Genomic DNA, 23,892 nt, shown 5'->3' with positions numbered 1-23,892 from the left:
TTAAATAACTTGCACAGAGATTTTCTTCAGATTTTTGAGATTCAGAAAAGCTTGAAATTAAGCCTGCATTTCAAAATAGAGTGAAGCCAGCTCTTCTGCGCCTGACTCTATAACTTTCATTGAAGATCTTGTTTTAACTCCCCAGGAAGTTTAACTGCATTGATTCCCATGCTGAGAGTGTCAGGGTGACACAAGCTCTTAATGCAGACAGCATGATGGACTGATCTCTAAGGCTGTACTTTGATTCACTTTCAAAGAACAGCTCACCGTCTTTGGTGTGAGACAAGGAACAAATTATCCCAGTGCCTCCTATTCTTCCTTCAACCCTTTTTTTTGTGAAGTTCTTAACATAGATCTGTACGTTTTCTTATTTCAAGAGAAAAATATATGTTTTTTGAGTAGGGATGTGCCCGAAGCCGAATACCTTATTCGGAAAGGCATGGATAATGACTTCAAAATGAATCACGAACATTGGGCAGACACAGTCATTCCTTGTGTTTGCTGTATAACAGGTGAGCCAGTGGATAGCACGATATTAAACCTCTAAAATCACTATGCAATAACGAGTATGTGAAGTGAATTAGTGTAAACTCAAATCAAATAGCAGCGTTGCCGTCTCTGTGTGTCTCTCAGAAATCAGAGCTTGGCAAGAGTAATATCAACTAAGGCCCTGTTTACACCTGGTATTAGACGACACTAAATACAGGTGTAAATGCGGTCTAAAACGTTTTGAGCTTGTCTAATTTCGACCACTTCCAGAGGTTGTCAAAAACGCATTTATACGGATTGATTTCGTAGTGTAAACGCTCATGAGGTCGAATGTGTTCAAACAGCATCAAAACACTGTCTACTCTCCGTCTACCGACCTAATGAGTAAATATTATAGGAAGAGCTCTAGCCAGACGGGATTTAAACTTTGTCGGCTAAAGACCCAAGTTTGGTTTGAAGATGAAAAACGTACCAAGCACAATGTTCTCTCTTCCTGATTTCTAACACACACTCACTGTGTGTGGCTGATCTTACGTCTGTCAGAGCAGAAACTAAAGCTGAAGCTCTCTGTGTGTTTTTCTGTCTACGGTCGTGTTCAATGTAAATTGTGAGAACTTATTTTATCCATTAGATGGAAAGATCTGAAAAAACACATACATTTACCGGTCCATAGACCCTCCCCTCGAAGAAATCAGGACAGAAGTGATTGAAAGTGGACAAAAGAGACGGATTAAAACACCAGGTGTAAACGGGAATGTGTCTCCCTCGTCTACTTATGATCCGATCGACCAAAACGCACTTTAACACCAGGGGCCCTATCTTAAACCCAGCGCAATTGACTTTGTACACCGACGCATGTATCATTCCTATTTTGCACCCGACACACAGCAGACTTTTCCCTCCACAGACGCACGTCGGTTAACTAAGAAATACACTTGCGCTCCCGGGGGCGGTTCAGCAAAAAGAGGAGCCGTGTTCCGGCGCAAACATTCCCTCATGCTATTTTACAGGTTTAGAAAACAATTCCGCCACTGACCGAAAAAAAACAGTTTAAAGTCAGTGGCGCGTTGCGCATGTTATTCATATGCTATTTTAAGGGCGCATGCTTGGCCTTAATCAATGTAGCGTGTGCTTTAAGTGTCACAAGCATACACTTTGATTCTCTCATCTACACACAGACGCAGCAGTTATCATTTTTGCAAATCATACATTATTACGATAGATAGATAGATAGATAGATAGATAGATAGATAGATAGATAGATAGATAGATAGACAGTCAGTTTATTATAAAAGCATACATCTAGCTTACACATTTACCCAAATTATCATACGCCTGTTTAACCGAAGTTAATTTGGGTGTGTTTCTCCATCCCCAACGTCCCTGACGAGAACGTCCTCGACTGTGAACCGCTCCTGGTGCGCGTCTGGCAAATCCGCCGTTATAATAGCAATCCGCCATGGAACAAGCGCGTCTGCTCTTAAAGGGAATGTGAGATGACGCTCTGATTGGTTTATTTCACGTTACGCCCAAACCACACCTATGAGTAATGAAGCGACTTCAGACCAACACATTTTAGATTGTTGGGGCCGAGACCCGCCCACAAAGTTACTTGCGTTTCGCGTTTGATACTTGCGTTTCAGATCGTTAAAATAGGGCCCCAGGTGTAAACAGGGCCTGAGATACTGAATCATCCACTTTTTCTACTAGCTACATGATAAGTCTATTTAAACGTTTTAAACCTTGTATGATATGAAAGGCTACATGATATTTCTCTGCCTCTCTCTTGGAGACGTCAAGCATTTATGTATTCTTAATCATTTGTATGCATGGTAAAAGTTATTTTTAGCGATTTTCAACCGCTGAATATTTTTGAGGGATTAAGCCAAAAATAATGAGAAAAATACAAAGAACCTTTTAAAATAGCCAAAGTCCAACAAAACTTCTACTTCAATGGGAATTGGAGTGGACAAAGTGCGTGACAGCGAGGCACGATCGGTCATTAGTGGTGTGTGTGCGAGAGGTGGAGGCCGAGCTGGTGGTCATATACACGTATACATATATGCATCTGGAGACGGCCTCCTCCAGCTCTCAGGAGGATACAGGGAATTATACGGGAACAGAGACACAAGATCCTTCCACAGCTCCTTCATTAGGAACACCAGCAGAGCGAAAATGAAGTTTGATGAAGGAGGCTGTTCTTTTAACACAAGAGGACCGACTTTAAATTAAACACCATGATAATCCATAGGCCTTTCTGCACACCTCACTATGAACTAGAAGGACAACTGCAATGAAAAGTGTGGCTGAATTTGTTAGATTGAATTACTAGGAACATGTTCATGTTCAAGAGTCTTTCTAAATCAGAATTAAATGAATGGGCAGTGTTTTAACTGGAGTCCATCCACACTTCCACTGATTAATTTTTCAGCCTGGAAAGGTCTTGTAATCTCGATCTTAAAAAAAAAAAAAAAAAAAAAAAAAAAAAAAATCTACATACAATAACACAATATCGTTCTAAAGTTTGGGCTCACTAAGATTTTTATTTTATTTTTTATTATTATATTATTCAGCAAGGAGGATGCATTAAATTAATCAAAAGTGACAATAAACGGATTTATATTGTTACAAAAAAAAAAAATCGATTTCAAATAAATGCTTTTTTAATTTTCTATTTATCAAAGAATCCTGAAACAAAAGTATTACTTTCCACAAAAATATGAAGCAGCACAACTGTTTTCAACATTGATAATAATCATGTTTCTTGAGCATCAAATCAGCATGTTAGAATGATTTCTGAAGGATCATGTGACACTGAAGACTGGAGTAATGATGCTAAAAATTCAGCTTTGATCACAGGAATAAATTACACTTGAAAATATATTCATATATATTTGTTTCCTAAACATATTGTTACAGTGCAAGAGTCTTCATATACACAATACAAAAAAACTTGTATATATTTCATAATTTATGATTGTATAATTGCCTGGAAATTAAATGACAGGATTTAGAAAAAAGAAAGAAACATTATAACAACATAAAAATATTTCAGATTTCACCACTATTTCTAAATCACTAATAAAACTAAGTAAATTCATTGATCATATGAACTCATGAGAATATCTTATTCAGATTGTTCTGACAATATAATTTGTAGTACAAAAATTGTATTAAATAGAATAGAAAATAGAAGCAATCTCACTCTCAGCCACCTTCATATTTAAATATTTATATTTTATGTAAAACAATTTTATTTTAAATGTATATACTGTATGTATTGGAGGCTGAACAACAAAAATAGGCACAGCAAGATAAAAAGAGAGAAGCGTGTACAAAATGTTGTTCTTATTTCCCAACAAGCTCTGCAGAATCCACAGATTACAAAATATATTTTTCGGACCGGTACCTGTCTTTGAATGATGGATTTTTTGGAGCGGTACCTGTCTTTGAATGATGTCCAGACTGTCCCGGGCCTTGTTCAGAAGCTCCTCCACAAGTTTCGGATCTCCCACTGTCCGGTTCTCCCTGAATGCATCTCGTACCCTCCGTAGAGCGTATGTCCTACAGAAACAAAATAGATGACGCGGCTTTTAACATTTGCTAGCTCATGTGCAATTCATCACAGAGTTTTGCACAAATTTCTGCACAATTTCAAGGCAAATAAACTTGGGTACGAGTCCCATGAAAAACGAGTCACGATAAAAGAGCTCAAAGACTTGTAAAACGAAGCTAAAATGACATGGCCTCACGTTTGTTTTTGATAACGCTACCGGTTGGGTGCTACGTTATTTCAAACATGATACAGCATTAACGTTTTAGCACCACTGACAAGGCATGTGATTACTCTGCTGTGATGCATTCAACAACATCCTTTCAAAGCAATGAAACACGATAATAATATAAACTAAAACTAAATTTAATTTTGTAGAAATGTCGCCACAGGCACACAGACGTCACTTTCCAACCAAGCAGCTTCTGCTGATCAAGACCACACACTTCTGTGACCAACTTGAACCTGTTGCAAAATCTACGTGGGAAAGCTTAAAGAAATGACTGGATTTCAAACGTGAAACTTTGCTTTGCAGAAATACATGAAAGAAAGCAGTTTTAAACACCGCTAGCTGTCTGGACATTGACATAAACATTGATTTTATTCCAAAACTGAAAGATCACAAGACCACTGCAAGGTTTACAAACTAAGCCATTGAGAGCAAATATAATCCCATTATTTACACAGAATTCAAGTCTCTTTTATCCATCATGATAAACCGGTTCCTGCCGATGGAAGAACTCACAAGAAGGGTTACGTGGAAGAACTACATTAAAGTGTTAGTTCACCCAAAAATATATATATATTTTTGTCATTAATTATTCACTCTCATGTTGTTCTAAACCTGTAAGACTTTCATTCATCTTTAGAGCACAAATTTAGATCTTTTTGATGAAATCTAAAATCTTTCGTTCCCTGCATTGAAAGCTACACAACTACCACTTTGATGCTTCAAAAGTTAATACTAATCCATATGAATTGACTGGTCTAGTCCAAATTTTCTGAAGAGACTCGATCGCTTTATATGATGAACAGATTGAATTTAGCCTTTTATTCACATACAAACATTCATCAACTCACACATAAACAGAAGCTCAAGCATGAGAACCAATGAGGTTCATTCTTGTGTTACGCATCACGTTTGAGCTTCAGCAAGAACCAATGAGGTTCATTCTCGTGTTACGCATCACGTTTGAGCTTCAGCAAGAACCAATGAGGTTCATTCTCGTGTTACGCATCACGTTTGAGCTTCAGCGAGAACCAATGAGGTTCATTCTCGTGTTACGCATCACGTTTGAGCTTCAGCGAGAACCAATGAGGTTCATTCTCGTGTTACGCATCACGTTTGAGCTTCAGCGAGAACCAATGAGGTTCATTCTCGTGTTACGCATCACGTTTGAGCTTCAGCGAGAACCAATGAGGTTCATTCTCGTGTTACGCATCACGTTTGAGCTTCAGCGAGAACCAATGAGGTTCATTCTCGTGTTACGCATCACGTTTGAGCTTCAGCGAGAACCAATGAGGTTCATTCTCGTGTTACGCATCACGTTTGAGCTTCAGCGAGAACCAATGAGGTTCATTCTCGTGTTACGCATCACGTTTGAGCTTCAGCGAGAACCAATGAGGTTCATTCTCGTGTTACGCATCACGTTTGAGCTTCAGCGAGAACCAATGAGGTTCATTCTTGTGTTACGCATCACGTTTGAGCTTCAGCAAGAACCAATGAGGTTCATTCTCATATTACGCATCACGTTTGAGCTTCAGCAAGAACCAATGAGGTTCATTCTCGTGTTACGCATCACGTTTGAGCTTCAGCAAGAACCAATGAGGTTCATTCTCGTGTGCCAAGCAGGTTTGGTTGAGCTTATGTTTATGTTCGTTTACATGTTAATAAAAGCCTAAATTGAATCTGTTCACCATATAAAGCGATCGAGTCTTTTCAGAAAATTTGGACTAAAACGCTCAATTCATATGGATTAGTTTTATGATCTCTTTATGACCTTTTTGAAGCGTCAAAGTGGTAGTGGAGTCCCTCAATTTTACTTCAATTCAAATATCTCAAATTTCATTCATGTCTTCATTTGTGTTTCGAAGATGAACGAAAGTCTAACGGGTTTGGAGCGACATGAGGGAGAGTAATTAATGACAGAATTTTCATTTTTGGGTGAACTAACCCTTTAAGAAATGAGATCTGACTGACAAGGATGCAATGAGCCCGTCACACGGTGGCGGGGGGGCGAGGAGCATCGCTGACAGCGCATTGGGTGAAGACAAACTCAGTTCACATTTCTTTCGGATGACAGTGCTGTGTGTGCCACATGCTAATAATGCTGGAGTCATTAGACAGCCAGTTAAGCTGTAAGGTAGATTCGCACATCTACACTTCTGGGGAGAGAAAACCCGAGGAGGAAACACATCTCCAGCCTTTTCATCTGGAAACACGAGCAGTGTGGGGCAAACGAAGGCCCAGTGCCACGCCGAGATCAAAGTTTCGCCCCGCACCCGAGGAACCACCTCCACCAACACGGTCTGACAGCCAAATCCGAGCCTCCCACCGTTTCATGGGATGAAAAAACAAGGGAGAAAGGCAGAGAGGTGAAAGAAAATCTGAAAATAATGGGAGAAACCCACAGAGAAAGAGACAGACAGAACGGTGAGAAGCACACTCATGCGGAAGCTGAAAAATCTTAGATCATACACTAAAAAAACAACAGATGACAGATGCAAAATTGTTTCTTGAAAAAAGAATAAATAAAGTGCGAGTCATCTTTAGAAATATCACAGTGACAGACACTTCAAAGCAGTCAGAAACGAGCAGCCGGCTTTGAAGCACACATCATGTGCTTTTTCAACAGGCTCGTGTGTATTAACTGTGACAAATCTGAGGTCAAAACCACACACACACAACACAGGTACAATATGTATGAATAACAGATCATTGAAGTCATCTATACACTAACACATTATTACTCAATATTCAGTCCGTTCTGGCTTACGTATGGAAATAAATAAGCTACGCCTTATGAAACACACGTTAAAGTAGCCAGAAACAGCACTTTTGGTTGATGAAAACATTCCTTTTCACGCAAATAATGATTACAGGAGAAGAAAATTGATTAATAAAGACTTAGTGTATCCCTTCATTTGTAATTTATCGCACAATACTATGTTAAGACTTCAAAATTCTTGTACCATACTGCATGATTTGTAAACTAATACATTTAGATTTTTTCATCACATAACGTGCTCCGTATGTTTGGCTTTTTTGAACGCACTTTTAGCACAACTCACTAGACATTTCACTTTGAAAGTGATGAAGCGAAAGGCGCAAGAAGCAATGCAATATCATTTTGTAGCAATGTCAACATGTGCAAAGAAAAGATGTACCAAAATGAATTTATAATGATATGAAAACAAGTATGGTAGTGTACTGTATACATACCGTATCACCGTTTTAAATCCGTATTTGAAGTGTCTCGCCTTACGTGTCAAAACAAACTCCAAGAGGCGTCAGTGTTAGTTTTCATTTGGCCTCTAGAGGCCGCTCTCATACAGCAGACTCTTCTCAGCCACTCCAGCAACGGACACAACCTGGAAAAACTATCGGTATGGATATTTGCGGATTTGTTGTTCCAACAATCGGTTATCGTGGCAAAACCGATCAATCGGTCGACCTCTAGTCCACTTGTAATGTTAGTCAAGCTTCACTTCAATTTAGCTTCACATGGACATTTCTCTGTCTGATTCTCCAGAAAACAGTTTGCAACTTTAGCTTTAAGATTTCTACATGCAAACGACCTTGAGTTGTGCGTTAAAGGTTTTCTGCTTGCTGGGTCTTATATTTGGCATTTTCACTAAAACTACAAGCTGATTTCACTCAACTCTAATGTTAGCATTTTGCTAAGCTAGCAGCTTGATACTCCAAAACACAGAAAACGGATTTAAAACATGCAAATATTAGTACATTTTTAATCAATGCATTTCTGAACATTTATGTTTGACATTTCTCATTGGACTCATTTTAAGAGCTTGTTGCAATGCATGATTTCCTTTTCTGTGAAGGTTATGATGCCTAGCAATGCCACAAAAAAAAAGATTGACATGATCATAGGCCTTCAAAAATAACATTCAGACACTTTTTTTTTTTTTGCATGGAAGCAAATCAACATTACAATAGAATAAAGGGCTTTGTATGTTTCTATATAAAGTAAGGCCATCTTGGCTCAACAAATACTTCAGTTTGCATCACTTCTCATTACATCACACACTCGGTTAATAATAAACCAGTCATTTCATCCCTTCGAGGCAAAAGCTGATAGATATTTTCAGCATTTTCAGCCATCTGGCTTTAAGGTCATCAACAAGACAAAGCATTTGTCAAGAGGAAAACAGAGACCGATCTGTAGATCTGTGGCGAGTTCTGGTTGGGGCCATTGGACAATTAAGCAGTTGGTCTTTGTCATCAGTGTAGGAATGGCTGAATCATCGAGCATCACGCATATCCAATCCTCAGAGAGACACTCATCCTCTCTGCCAAGTAGCCAGACTTAAATGTGAGCCACGATGCACGTGACAGAGCAACAAAACGCTTGTGTTTTTAAGCAAATGCGTCATATTGTCAGATTTGGTTAAGCTGACCTTAAACAAAAGCATAACATAGCATCCGACTGAATGTAGTGGGTGGGAGCGTGATTAACACATGGGCAGCTGAGAGAATGATATTCATGGAGATGAACAGAAACCCTCACTTCAGATCTTACCACAGCAGATTAGAAAAATGTTGTTCTGTAGGCGACAATTAGCGTAGCATCACCCATGGGCAGTTAAAAACACACAATTAATTCACCTCACCAACACAAAATATGAGTAATAATAGGCATCTAAAAGAACATAAAACAACTTGTTTCATGGTTCTGTGAAGTGGAACCAATTATAATGGCTTAATATTTAATGACACCTTCAGCTGTAAATACACGGGCCATGCTTTATTAGCTAAAGATGCTTCCTGGCCCTGAAATTAAATTCACAATACAGTTTAAAAATGATGAGTGTTGCCCAAATCGTGTTAACAGAACTGTGCACATAGAATAAGAGAACAAACGAGAAGAAAAAAGGCAAGATGAAGGGGGAAAGAGAAATAAGACAAGAAGAGCCAGTGAGAAGAGATGAGACAAGAAGGGACGAGATGTAAAGAGATGAGAAGAAACAAAAGGAAAAGAGGACAGAGAAGGAGTGACGAGAAGAGATAAGGAGAGAGAAGTGAGAAATGAGACCAGGTGAGACGAGTAGAGAAGAGAAGAGACAACGAGAGACAAAAATGAGTCTTGACCAGACAAAACAAGACAAGGACAGAAGAGACAAGAAAAGATAGAAGACAAAAGGAGAGAAAAAGGGAGAAGGAAAAACAAGATGAGGCAAAGAAAGAAGAAAAGGAGAAATAGGTCGAGACAAAGAGAGAAGAGAAGACAGTAAGAGAAACTAAAAACCATGATGTAAAGCAATTGGAGACAAAATATAAGAGAAGAAATAAGACTTGAGAAGAAATGAGAGAAAAATAAGAAAAGATGATCAAGTAAGAGACAAGATGTGAAGAGATGAGACGAGAAGAGACAAAAGTAAAAGAGGACAGAAGGAGTGACGAGAAGAGATAAGGAGAGAGAAGTGAGAAATGAGACCAGGTGAGACGAGTAGAGAAGAGAATAGACAAAGAGAGACAAAAATTAGTCTTGACCAGACAAAACAAGACAAGGACAGAAGAGACAAGAAAAGATAGAAGAAAAAAGGAGAGAAAAGGAGAGAAAAAGGGAGAAGGAAAAACAAGATGAGACAAAGAAGAAGAAAAGGAGAAATAGGTCGAGACAAAGAGAGAAGAGAAGACAGTAAGAGAAACTAAAAACTATGATGTAAAGCAATTGGAGACAAAATATAAGAGAAGAAATAAGACTTGAGAAGAAATGAGAGAGAAACAACAAAAGATGAGCAAGTAAGAGACAAGATGTGAAGAGATGAGATGAGAAGAGACAAGAACAAGCAAGACAAGATAAAGAGAAAATGATTGACAAGAAGCAGGAAGAGATATGGAGAGCAGGTGATACAAGCAGAGAAGAGGAGAAATGACAGAAAAAGAAGAGATGATAAAAGGCAAGCAAGAAGTGAAGAGAAGAGACAATAAGAGACCAAAAGAGCCAAGGAGAGACGAGTCTTGACCAGGCAAGACAAGATGAGGACAGAAGGTAAAATAAATGACAGAACAAACAAGGAAAGAAAACGAAGAGATAAGAAGTGAAAAAATACATAAATGGAAAAGTAGAGACTAGAAGAGATACAAGGAGAGACAATTAGAGGAGAGAAGAAGAGATGACATGAGGAAAATAAAACAAGCAGAGACAAAAGGAAGGAGAGATAAGGAAGATGTGAAGTAAAGAAACAAAATGAGGAGAGGAGAAATAAATCGAGACAAGGAGAGAAAACGAGTGATGTAAAAATCAAAAATCAAAAAAGAAGAGGACAAAACTAACAAAAGACAAGACGAGAACTGAAGAAACAAGAACAAGAGACACAAAGCAGGATAAGAAGAGAATGAGAAACGGGGCGGGAGGAGAAATGAGAGAAAAAGAAGAGATTAGATGAGACGATAAGACATGAGGAGACAAGTAAGACGTGAGGAGACGTGTGTTGTGATGCCTGATCACTTATTTATCTTCAGCTTTTAAAGCTTTATTTCTCGTGAGCGTCTGGACGAGGCTGTCGTCATCGCTCCGCACTGGCGTGGCACTCAGGACCGCGGGGAGGGATATATTTAACGGGAAGACGCTTTACGTAAGAGATGCCCTACTTTCTGCAGTGTAGCGTGGAGAAAATGTGCTTCCTCTCCTCAAAAAGAGTCTCTCCTTCTCTCTGCGTGCGTGCTGTGAATCTTCGTTCTTGGCAGATCTGATATTTTTCTTACCTTCCGTCAAAATCAACATCTCTTTCATCCTCCCTTCTCAATCATTCACTCTCACTGACTGATATGTTTCCGGCTTTCAATCATCTCGCAGTCGCTCTGAGTTGTCCTGCATTTCATTCACTCTTTCCCCTCCCTGCACCTCTCTCTCTCTCTCTCTCTCTCTCTCTCTCGCTCTCACTTCTTTCCTCCTGCGTAAATTTCAATCACACACACGCACGGCTCAAACCACAACCCCCAAAAAATCCCATTTGAAGGTGTATTACACTGCATATCTCAAAAACACCAAATATGAGTTACCATCTGCATGTAAAAAAAAAAGGCCTTGAATAATTTAACAGACTATATATTACACAGTTAGAAAAGCACCGTGCACATTGGTTTTCTCGCTAAACCAGCCAGCGTTACACTGAAAACAATGGCCGTAGTTAATGAAACATGGGCAGAACGGATCTCTGCGTAAACTGTTCGTAACCGTTCGTCATCACTGTGACAGATCAGGTAAAAAATGGTTTAATGAACATTTCATAGTTTCTTTCACTCATGTTTCAAGAATGATGGCCATTGTTAAAGGGATGGTTCCTTTGCACCATGACCAAGTTTGTAAGTACATCAGGAGTTTATTTAAATAACACTTGCCTGACGGCTCATGCTACCGCTAACCCGGACGTCGACGTCACTTCAGGGATTTGGGAAAAGCCCATAAAAGTCCTGGCAGAAAGCGATGCATAAGGATGTAGTGTAACGACAAATTATTATTTTTTTCCAAAGTGTTGGCAACTTAGTGTTAACTAATAATTGTTGCAAACTGGTACTACCAACAAAATATTAGTGCATTCCTGGAGCTGGGCGTCGTTACACTACATCCTTATGCATCGCTTTCTGCAGGACTTTTATGGGCTTTTCCCAAATCCCTGAAGTGACCTCGACGTCCGGGTTAGCGGTAGCATGAGCCGTCAGGCAAGTGTTATTTAAATAAACTCCTGATGTACTTACAAACTTTCCACTGCCTCGTTTTATGAGTACAGAACCTATTTGTACTACTGTAGAAGTTTGGTGCCATTCTGGGCATTATTAGTGGAGTAATTTACGAGATACAGCCTTGGATCCATTAGCGCCTGCACTAAGCCATCCGGCTGATATCTCTAAATAAGCTCTAACTTTAATAATGTTCAACCAAGGGAAAAAAGGCTTCTGGGGAGGGGTGTTTGGCTCGAGGTCATGGTGCAAAGGACCCTAGGTTGATTTTACTCCGAACCATCCCTTTAAGAACTATTAAAGGGATAGTTCGCTTAAAAATGAAAATTCTGTCATCATTTACTCACCCTCAAGTTGTTTCAAACCTGTATGAGTTTATAGGGAGGAAAAAATACTGTGAAAGTCAATGGGGTCCATCAACTGGTTCCTGACATTCTTCAAAATATCTTCTTTAGTGTTCAACAGAAGACAGAAACTCATACAGGTTTGAAACAACTTGAGGGTGAGTAAATGATGACAGAATTTTCATTTTTAAGTGAACTATTCCTTTAAGTAATATTTGTTATTTTTAATGATGCCTAATGCACTTTATGGATTCAATGGATTTAGGTATGCATTAATAATAAAGTTCTGGCTAATAATAAGCCAATAATTGTTTTTATATTATTAGGCCAATAACTGACAAATGGTCGATATTAAAATTCTACTGTATGAATAATAATACAAAATAAAAATAAAATCAATGAATTTAGGCATTATAATGCACATTTAACAGTGTTATTAAATCATTAATGTTTTTTAAAGATTATCGCCCAGAAATGAAAATGTGTCTTTATTGGGTGAACTATGGCTTTATGTGAGCATTGCAACATGCACAATTACATCCAATATCAGTCTAATCGACAGCACATACACAATAAACCAAAAATACTGTCTAATAACTCGCATATCAATTCACTTAATTCTCTCTTCGTAAATTAGGCCTCTTGTGGCTTTCAATTCTTTATGAATTTATTCAAGAACAGTGCACAAATCCACTCTGCTTAAAATGTTTCATCAATGAGGTATTAATGAATTGCATTAATATTAATATTTGTATGCAGGCAAACCGAAAGGATTACGAAAGTAAGAGCTCTAAGCCTGTTAACATGAACGCTGGCAGACTTTAAGGAGAATCACACTGGAGACTCAAAGCTCTATGGAAACTGAGTGGGTGGGAGAATATTATCCTTTGCCTGTCAGCTTGTTATTCTGTGAACACTTTAAGCCTTTTATAGCTATTTGTAATATAAATGCACCATGATGATGATAGAATATCTGAACAATAACCTGGAATGATATTATGGCTTGATTTTCCCATATTAGATGAAGTGTTGAGGTGAGAAGCAGGGGATGTTTCGAATGACACACTTTCAAACTTCTCATACTTTTTCTGCAGTATGTACACTTTGCACTGTATGCATATGCATACATACATCAATGCATGTATTGATATAATATGCAGAAGCACAACAGAGCACACTGTGTGAGATTCTGCATCCCAGAAAGCAATGCACTTGACCTTTCTTTTCCACTGTGACGTAAGAATATCAACCACGACGTCACGTTTCTCATCTCTTTCTTTACTGATTAATGGATCTGACCAAAGGCTTTTAGACAAACTCGTTTAAATGTGCAATAATAATAAAATCATAATAAATTAAAATTTGTAATAAATGTTATAATTTTAGACCACAAATAATGTATCACTGCATACTGTTTCACATACTATTAAACTCTGAGTGGTGATGCAAGTGGTTAAAGGTCTGGGCTGGCAACCAAAAGACTGAACCAAAAGGTTCAAACCCTGGAAGAGCTGATCCATCACCACTGTGCCCTTGATCAACACAGTTAACCTGGGACATAAAGACTCAGGGTTGTACAGCCTTCTCTGCTCCTGGAGAGTTGACTGTGATTTCTATAAACCCTGAGGATCTTGATTATCATGTTCAGGTTTCTAATTAGGGCTTGGACTGTGGACCTCCAGGAGCAGGGTTTGACACCTTTGCACTTTGGCCTAGACTTAGGGTACGTTTACAAGACAATAATGTACTAAAAACGGAAAAGTTTCTCCTTTACGTTTTTTTGCGTACAGACGACAATGTTGTCAAAACTCTCCCGTTCACATGGATCCACAAACACTGTCTGTATTCTGCTGCCAGGCCAGTAGTTGGCAATGAACAAAGAAACACTACACACCTACAGACTGAACACGTAACGCACATGCGTATTGTTGCCTTCACCGTTTTCACAGATTCACGCTGTAATTTGATGATAACGGTATCGTATTCAAAAACTTGGACTTTCAAACCTGTTTTCTAAATTTTGCATTTTCAGGACCACAAAAACACTGTTATCGTGTAAATAAACAGCCAAAATGCATAAAAAGGTTTTCTATTTTTTTGTTGAAAATGGTGTTGTGTCCCTTAATGATGGATAGAAATTTATCATGAAAAAAAAATCGTTTATCTATATGTATCTATTTCAGCATTTATCTGAAATAGAAAGCTTGTGTAACATTATAAATGTCTTTACCTTCCCTTTTGATCAATTTAATGCATTCTTGCTGAATAAAAGTATTTGTTTCTATAATTTCTTTTAGAAAAAAATACTTTGAAAACTTTTGAACGGCAGTATATAATGTAACAAAAGTGTTCTATTTAAGATAAATGCTATTCCTTTGAACTTTATATTCATCAAATAATCCATAAAAAAATTACAACTGTTTTTTAACATTGATATAACAATCATAAATGTTTCTTCTTAGAATGATTTCTGAAGGATCACGTGACACTGGAGTAATATATATATTAGGGGTGGAGCCGAACCCGAATACGGTATTCGGAAAGGCACAAATAATGTGTTTTTTACGAATACTTATTTCGAACAAATACTTCAAAAATATTTGTATTCGGGAACAAGAAAAACTTTATTTCAAAAAGCTGCGTTTCCTGACCGGCGGTGCTGCTGATGTGGTGGCTGTAAATCCACTTGTTGATAAGAAAGGAGGAAAGAGCCACATATGGAAATATTTTGGATTAGGCTAATGTCACGTTGTCATACGGGGGCCGTTCACATAGCGCGTTTTTTGCGCGTGCAGATTTCAAATGAGCGGCGCGGTTGCATAGCAACGACAGACGCCACGAGAGAGCAAGCGCTTGTGGAAAGAAAGCGGTGCGAACTGCGCTCTCCATGATGACGAGGAAGTATCAGCAAAGAATTTATTGATTTCTAGCCCTTGCATTAGCTTTATATTTATGGAGATGAGAAATGAAATAAAAAGCCGTCATTATGTTATATCAGTCCGTCAGAAAAGCAGTTCTAGGCTTATTCTTGGCTGGATAGCTCTAAGCAGGTTTAAAAAGCCCTTTTAAAATGAAATATGAATGCAGTTTTGGATTAAATAAAAGTACAGTCAAGTCAAATAAAACACGTTTTATCTCCTGTATAGTTTGGTAACACTACAATAAGATACCATTCATTGACATTACTTAATGCATTGTCTAACATCAACACATTGAGTAAACAATATATTTTTACAACATTAATTAATGTTTGTGAATGTTATTTAATACAAACACTTGATTGGTCATGTTTGTTCACTTCATTCATTGTGCATTAAATAATGTTAACGTAAATAATGTTAACTTTTGATTTAAAAAATGTATTTTTAAATTAACCCCAAGGAGAATAATTGCGACAGTATATAACTATTGTTTATTGTTACGTCATTTTATCTAATGTTATCTAACAAATGGAATCTTATTGTAAAGTGTTTTTAATACTACAGTTTCCATCTTTGTAACCGTGATGTACACTTTAATATATGCAAATTTAATCTAAATTAAGCTTTGGTACCGAAATTGGTACCGAGTACCGTGGATTTTCACTGGTATTGGTACCGAATACTGAAATTTTGGTACCGTGACAACACTAGTAGCTCTGTTAGCTCGGTAATTTAGACAAGGCTGTGTTGACAGAGTAACGTTAACGTAGGTAATGGCTGTTATGTTGTTGTTGTTTTTTTAATGACATTTGTTGTTACATGTTCATTGCTGGATTTAAGGAAAAACATCAACCAATATTGCATATCCATAATTATTATAATGGATATAATTAAAGAATACTTACACTATAACGTAAATTAGAAGTGTAATGCAAAAAAACTGGATTTTTACACCTATTTAGAATTTTACTTGAATACAAATACAAATACAAATACTTTTCCCCCCTCAACAAATACAAATACAGATACAAATACTGGCTGCTTTGCACACCCCTAATATATATATATGTGTATGTGTATGTGTGTGTGTGTGTATATATATATATATATATATATACACACACACACACACACACACATATACATATACATATATATATATATTTTATAATTGCATCAAATGGATCAAATAAATGCAGCCTCAGAAGAGGCTTCTTAAAAAAACTGTTTTTTGTTTTTGTTTTTAAAAGAAGTCTCTTCTGCTCACCAAGGCTGCACACATATATATATATAATGCAATGCATGCTTCTAAGAATGTATTGAGATTAATTTTAGTCAAAATAATAAAGAATCTGCCAGGATCCGCCTGTACGAGCCACAGACACTATTGCTTAAATGGCACGAGCCTGTGCTGCTGATAAACACATGCAAATTCGTGTCATTACCTGTAGTTATATGAGGGAAATTTCTTGCTCTCTTTCAGAAGCATTCTGTAGAGTGAAAGTACATGCTCTCTGCTGGACGCCGCCATGATGGAAACAGAGCTGTCAGTTCGACGCAAGGACCCAAGAACAGCTACAGGAGGCGCGCCTGAACACATACACGCTCTTTAGCGTTAAAATATACGATCTAAGCTGATTTTCAAGTTTAATTGATACAGTTTTTTCATAATTAAAATATCATAAGGTAATACAGTGTTGTAAATTAATGTATACTATGAGATGTGTTGTTTATATTCATCAGGCACATCAGCAGTCGTCTCAATAACAGCACGCGCTTCCAGATAGAGGTGAGTGAGGGGTTGTTCTGTAGTTTCATGCGCTGATTTGCACACATTTATTCTGTTTTTGTGAATTATTACGTGAGAATTAATGTCAGTGTGAGCATTTGGCGGCTGTTATTTGAAGTGTGGCTTGTCGGTATTGAGTTGTCCGTTTGAATATAAATTACAGGCTAGCTAGAGCTTGTTCATGAGTCTGAGCAGATTAATCTCAATGAAACTCCTCATACAAACAAAAAACAATATATCTGTTGTTTATATTGGTATTTATCCTGCCATAAAATATATCTGCCTCTTTAAATTAAGTCATCATGTGATTTTATGAGACAGTGTTAGATTTACTGTTCACTATTGTTTCCCACTGCTTGTTTTTATATTTACATGTTACAAATAGCACTTTAGTGTGTGAACAGTGAACTTTTGTGATATAAAAATGGAAATAACTGAGCTTTTGTGTGTACAATTTCAATTAGTAATATGTATTTGGTCTCATTAACGTGTAACTGTCTTCCATATTTGTAATATAATTTATTAATATTAATAAATATTCATATTTTGTATTAATATTAATATTTATTAATTATCAAAATCGCGAAGTGATGCCCAAACTGGAGGAATATTTTCATAGTTTCTTCCTATAACTATTGAAGGAAGTTCCTGCTTGTTGGCGTGTTCGCAGTTGCACAGCAGGAACTGGGAGCGATTTTAGTTATAGGAATGCGTTTTGGTGTGATTAAATTAGCTCCTACGTAAAGGGTTAGTTCACCAAAAAAATGTAAATCCTGTCAGTAATTACTCTCCCTCATGTTGTTCCAACCCCGTAAGATTCTCGTTCATCTTCAGAACACAAATTAAGATATTTTTGATGAAATCTGAGAGCTGTCTCACTTCTTCATAAGCTTCTATGTAATCGAGATTTTTGCCATCCCACAAAAAACTAGGTCTTTTTAGGGCCTAGTTAATGTTATCGTTATTGGCCCAATACGAAAAATTGGCTGCTATATTAAAGCCGATAAATAATGGATTATTTCCTTCACTCTTCTGATGTGCACTGTTTGCCATGATGGTTTTGAATTGCTTCAGAAAAGGAAAAAATAGTTAAGTGCAACATGTGCCGTCATATAGCCTACATAAAATTATAATGAGAACATCATTATAACTGTGTGCTTGTGACATGTCTTTTAATGGTGAGACTTTTGTTTTTGTAACCAGGCCCTCAAAAATGATATTGGCCAATATATCAGTTATTGACTTTCAAATATAAAGAATTATCGGTTATCAGTTATTGACCAAAATTTCATATCGGTGCATCTTATGACCTTAGAAATCCTGGTAAGGAGGTTATGAAAGATGGTGGTGGGGTTTCTTTCTGCTATGCTGTTGTGTTATGCATTACAGGCCTGTCTTTAAAGGTGAACTAAGTAACTTTTTTACCTTAACTGAACAGCTTCGGAGTCATTGGAATGGTTATATTACTTATTTCAGGGTTGAATGGTGGTCGTTTCGCACCCCCCTGGTGCCCGTGAGCGGAGAATCCGCACTTGCAACTTTGAGCCGGCGGGCCGGAAGTATCGCGTGATATCAGGTCTCACGATGTAAACAATTGCTTTAAGGCCAAAAGAAATCTGCTAAAATGCTGTCATTATTGCGCTCCCTCACGCTGTTTGAACCCGAATGAAGAAGACATTTTAAAGAATGTCCCGTCCGCTTTGATGTCGTTGATCTATAGCCTCTGGCGTCTGAGAAATCGCCAACGAGTTTTTACAACAGTGTTGTCAAATATCTATTCCGAAGCTGTAGGGGGAGCTGTAGAGAGAAACCTGCGAGCAAAAAGCGAGAATACAGCGAAGAAATCCCGAAACTACTGAGCCCAAGCGGGAAGGAAGTCGACCGGAAGTTGAAGCCGGCCGCGTGCCACCATCTTGTAGCAGAACTTCACTTGCGTTAGCATCCCATTGACTCCCATTCATTTTGGCGTCACTTTGACAGCGAATAACTTTACATCTGAGGTGTTTGAAGACTCCATTTGTCCATTATTTATTTCTAAAGAAACACGACAATGTATAAAATGCTCCATTACCTTGTAGCTTATGTTATGGCCCCGTAGAAGCAGTTTTTGTAAAAGTAGGCTAACGATTGCGTCATAACCACGTGACTCTCTGTCGCACAGTAGAGAGATTACCGTATGGACAGGAGGAGAAGCTCACGGGCAATCGGGGGGACATGGAGGCAAAATGACAAAATAATTAATCAGAATACCTAGCAAAAGTTGCTCCTGCTCCAGCTCATGGACAGCTCCAACTCACGCTCTCCGTCTCTGCAAGATTCGGAAGGGAATGATTCAGATTTCTCTTGGCACAGCTACTAGAAGACAGACGGGTTGCTCACGTCACATCTACGTCGTCAAGCTCAGTTTGAGTCTGCGCGTCAGGAAAGGAAGTGCTAAGAAATCGCTAAAAATGGGCTTCACTTGTCTCAATTGAGATCCAATGAGATGGCTCTGTCCACTTCTTATACTGTCTATGACTGAGCCCTGCTTTAAGGCCGTGACACACCAAGTCGACGTCAGAGAACTAGTGGCGATGAAAGCCGAATTTGTTGCCGCTTTGCGTCGGCTGCATCTAAGCCATAAAGCAGCGCTTGAACACACTGCAAATATTACAGCTGACTGTAGGGCTGGGCAAAAAAAGTTTTTTTCAATTAATAATTTTTTTAAATGTGGTCGATTCAAAATCAATTCTCAAAGGCCCCGAATCAATTTTTTTTTTTTCATATTTATTTATCTATCTATCACCCAAAAACCAGTATTAGTTTTCCTCCACTGTTCATAGGCTTGCAGCCTCTGTTACAGCTAATGCTGTGATATTTTATGTTTGTTTTATCTTGAACATAAAATAACCTGATCCTGTTTGATCAAGGCATGCGAAAATCCTGTCTATCCATTGTATGCATTTGAAATATAGAGTTGGGTTCTGTTTTAAAGGAGACATATCATGCTTTTAAATTGTTCCTTTTTACATATAAATCATACATTTGTAGTCTATATAAAGCGGAACTGCAATGCTTGGGTCTGAATTCCTCATTATTATAGCTCCACAGGCCCCTTTTCTACCCCTTTTCTGATGTGCGTCTGAGAGCAACTCGTTTTGGTGCGGTCTCTTTAAATACAATTGAGACACTTCATACCCCGCCCACACTCGGTTCAACTCCACCCCGTTCGGCCATTTTTGTAGTCTGATAGCAGAGATACGATTATCTAGCGGCACAGAAACTTTTTATTCACACGTTATTAACAAAATGTCAACAACGGAAGACTTGTCCAGCCAGCCTTACATGTTCGAGCCAGAGTCGGAGCCGGAGCGAGATGAAAATGAAGACGACGAACCTGTAGAACAACGTCTTCATATGGATGTATCGCAATGGTATGTTACTGTATTTACACATGAAACTTTGGTCTTCCGACCTTTTACCACCGTGTCGATTTATTTTGATTAATATGTGCGAGGGAGAGAGAGCAAGACAGCATTTGGAGACGGTGATGTCTTGTTTACACTTTCGCCTGGCTCCGAGAGAGTGAGTGAGCGCGCGCGACCGGGTCTCTCTCTCTGCTCGTTCTTTCAGTTAAACATGCGTCCTGTAACAAGCGCGGCAGTTCATCTACATTAAACGGTGTAATGAAGCGTGTGGGTTACTACATCCAACAACCGAACATTTTAACTTACCCTCTCGAAACTTCTGCATCCTTTAGCTTGGACTACAAAATTGCAGCGAGAAATAAAAATGGCGGATTGCTCGAAGTGTTGGGCCGGAAGTCAATGTCCTTATTTGGCAGTTCCGCTGCAAATACTGTGACGTAATAGTTCAAAAAACGTCATAGATAACAGAAAAATCGGAACAGGTTGAAAAATATGACCAATCATATTTTCTGTACTTCTAAACACTCCAAATATACAACAAAATGCATTTAAGGGCTAAAAACGTGCATTTGGCATGATATGTCCCCTTTAAGTGTACCCTAGTGTACCTAAAATAAAACGAGTTTAATATACAGGTTTGTGGCTCTTGATTTATTTTTATTAATTAACCACTTGTAAACTTATGTGCACTGTTCTTTTTTATAAATATAGGATTTGAGTTAAATCTATATTCATTGAGTCGAATCGAGAATCGAATTTAGAATCGAAGTCGAAAATCGAATTGAAATCGAATTGAATCGAATCAAAACATCTGAATCGATACCCCTAGCTGACTGCCAGCCATGTGTGTTCTGCATGTAAGGAAGTAATTGTCTATATCAATAGTCAATCAATAGTCAAAAAGGGAAACCGAAACTGGAACTGCAGGTATAGCCTACAAACCGTAAACAAAGCAGCGCTTGCTTACCATTTCGAATATCAGTCATGCTGATCACTTCATTCCAGGCGGCTCATGTTGGTATGAAATATTCACGTATTTGAATGCTCAGGGAAGATGACGTAAAATTAGAACAGCTTTTTGTCTGTGCCGTCTAGACTTCATCTTGAAGCCAGCGATCTCTCTCACCAACGGCGATTCAACATGCGAAATCCCGTCGACGTGTGGAAAACATCGCAAAAACTAGCCCAACAAACGCTCGACGTTGGCAGACATTTGGCTTTGTGTCATGGCCTTTATTTTGACAGTGACATCCACTTTAAGTCAAGTCATCTTCATTTATAGCCTATAGCGCTTTTACCAATATAGATCGTTTCAAAGCAGCTTTACAGCAATAATAGGAAATTACCGTTTTTTGGCTTCACAGCAGCTCTAGATTAAAGTTATTTTCCAGCTAAAGTTAGTTTTTGATTGATTCACTTCCATTGCAAAGATCATTTAGGGGTCGCTTACACAACACCGTTTCAACTGAAAACAGTAAACTTGTAATGTGTTCTGGCTGTTGATTTGCACGACAACAGTGTTTGGTGGCTCAGTGTTTTACCACTTCCGTTTCGAGCTAAAACCTACATCAATTACATTGCACTTTTGCTAATAAGCAGACAGTTGCAAATCCACAAATTGCACTTTAATCTGTTTAACGTGATGTAAAATGAAGCCATGATCCTTCCTGGAGCCGTGAGTTTTCAGGCAGCTTTCCTCAGAAACCCATCAGATCAACCCATGGATTTGCAAATCTATAAGTTTTAGAGCTTCCTATAATGTCCACTTTCTCTGGGAAATGCTGGCTAAGGGAATCAAATGCCACATGTCGATGTTTGAAGATCCTTGTTCTAAAATTAAAGTGTGAAGTAAGTCACATCTCAAATGAATGTCACTGTGATGTGTTAAAATCTGCTGGAGATGTTATGAGAGGTTATTTTACGACTGCCATCAGTAAATTAAATGCTTTTTTTCTGATTCAGTAGGGTTGAACATGGAGAGTGTGTATATATATATTATTAGTCTGCATTTGAAGTGGATCAAAAAAGTTCATCAAAGTAAGACAAGACAAGAACGGGTATTGTTCAAAATTCGTATAACTTAGATGAAAGGTTTTGATCCACTTTTTTTTGGTTTTTCAAGGTTTACTGCTGTATATATATATACATAAAATGTGTGTGCGTGTGTGTGTGTGTGAAATGAACTGTATAGCACTGTTGTATTGAGACACTGATGACTGTTGGTGGATTTGGCACTTTTATGTGTGTCCAGTATGTCTGTAATGGGCTGTAAACTGGTGTTGGCGACAAAATCGGACATTTTTGTTTAAAAAGTATTGTGCACCCTTACTTGAAAGTAACTTTTGTGTGAGCTGGGCTTAATGCATCTGTTGTACTATTGACACATTTCACATGAGATCCTTGGAAATGTGGAGAATGGGAGACGACAGCAAATAAAATTGTTGTATTTTCAGGCTGGCTTATTTGACAGACGAATGCCAGTTTTCCAGTTAAATCAAGCTTTTATGACTCCAAATGGACCTTCATGCAACTTGACGACATCTACTGTTCCTCCATTAACAGTTTTTCACGTGACTTCTCCAAGATGCCTTTCGAGTTACTCTCACTCATCTCAGTTTACATGGCAATTTCATGTGTAGTTGAATCTAAAGAGAAGCGAGATGTATTGTTTTAAGTGTGTGTGTTGGTTTGTCACCTGGATAATATTCTTCAATTCAAAACCACATCCATTAATGCATAGGTCTGTCCGTGCATATAGTATGCTTGAAAGTTGTACTATTGACACTTGAGGTCCTTGGAAAGAGATCCTATTCCCAATTGCTCTGTTAGCAAAAAAAAAAAAATTGATTTGAGAAGATTGAGAGTGAAACTGAGAGCGATTGATTACAGTAGTCAGAAGAGAAAACGGTGTGAAATTTGCCATCACACCCTCAGGTGTTGTATTAGACACACCTGTGCAATGTTAATCAGCTTGTTTTTTTTAATTTACTGCAGAGGTAATATAACACAAAGTACAGTGTTATGAATATATAACATTTCTTTATAAAAAATATATATATATGTTGATATATGTGGAAACAACTCATCTTTGAAAAGTACCTTTATGCTACTTAATGCCCTTTAGAGAAACTGTTAATCTCAGTTGTGTTTCTGATGGGTGTTGACCGAATGTCTTTTCTTGAGTGAAATGTGGATTTATGGTGATTTTCAGTGATGTTTGCAGTCCTTGTGTTCTGTGTGTTTTCAGTGCCAAGGTTTCAGCTTGATTTGTGTTTTTTTATCCAAGGCTCTTTCTCTGCAGATAACAAATCAACCCATCACCATCAGCTTTATGAAAAACACAAGCTGCCTTCAGTCTCCTCTGAGGAACATGTTTCTCTTGCTCTCTCCGTCTCTGAAGCATGAAGAACGGGTCTGTCTTTGACCCGCCGAGATCGATGTCGTGCTCATAACACATGAGTGTAG

At 38.1% G+C, this 23,892-nt stretch overlaps 2 protein-coding genes across 2 annotated transcripts in view; one reads left to right on the top strand and one right to left on the bottom strand.

Annotated features, from left to right (window-relative positions):
* lyrm4b (LYR motif containing 4) overlaps positions 1–16,779 on the bottom strand; it is a 68,672-nt gene extending 51,893 nt beyond the window's left edge. The window contains exons 1-2 of the mRNA XM_084102917.1: positions 16,677–16,779; positions 3,933–4,053 (exon numbers count right to left, since the gene is read on the bottom strand). Of these exons, the coding sequence (XP_083959043.1) occupies positions 3,933–4,053; positions 16,677–16,762 (207 nt within the window). The 5' untranslated portion in view covers positions 16,763–16,779. The remainder of the gene's footprint in view (positions 1–3,932; positions 4,054–16,676) is intronic.
* A 143-nt stretch (positions 16,780–16,922) lies between these two features.
* Positions 16,923–23,892, top strand: part of fars2 (phenylalanyl-tRNA synthetase 2, mitochondrial) — a 147,012-nt gene continuing 140,042 nt past the window's right edge. Inside the window, exon 1 of the mRNA XM_084102436.1 lies at positions 16,923–17,020. The gene's annotated coding sequence lies outside the window, so the exon portion shown is untranslated. The remainder of the gene's footprint in view (positions 17,021–23,892) is intronic.

The sequence above is a fragment of the Abramis brama genome, assembly GCF_963993115.1.
Source record: "Abramis brama genome assembly, chromosome: 24".
In the NCBI taxonomy this organism is placed as follows: Eukaryota; Metazoa; Chordata; class Actinopteri; order Cypriniformes; family Leuciscidae; genus Abramis; species Abramis brama.
The sequence above is the reverse complement of the archived record's forward strand: the minus strand, read 5'-3'. Positions and strand labels throughout refer to the sequence as shown.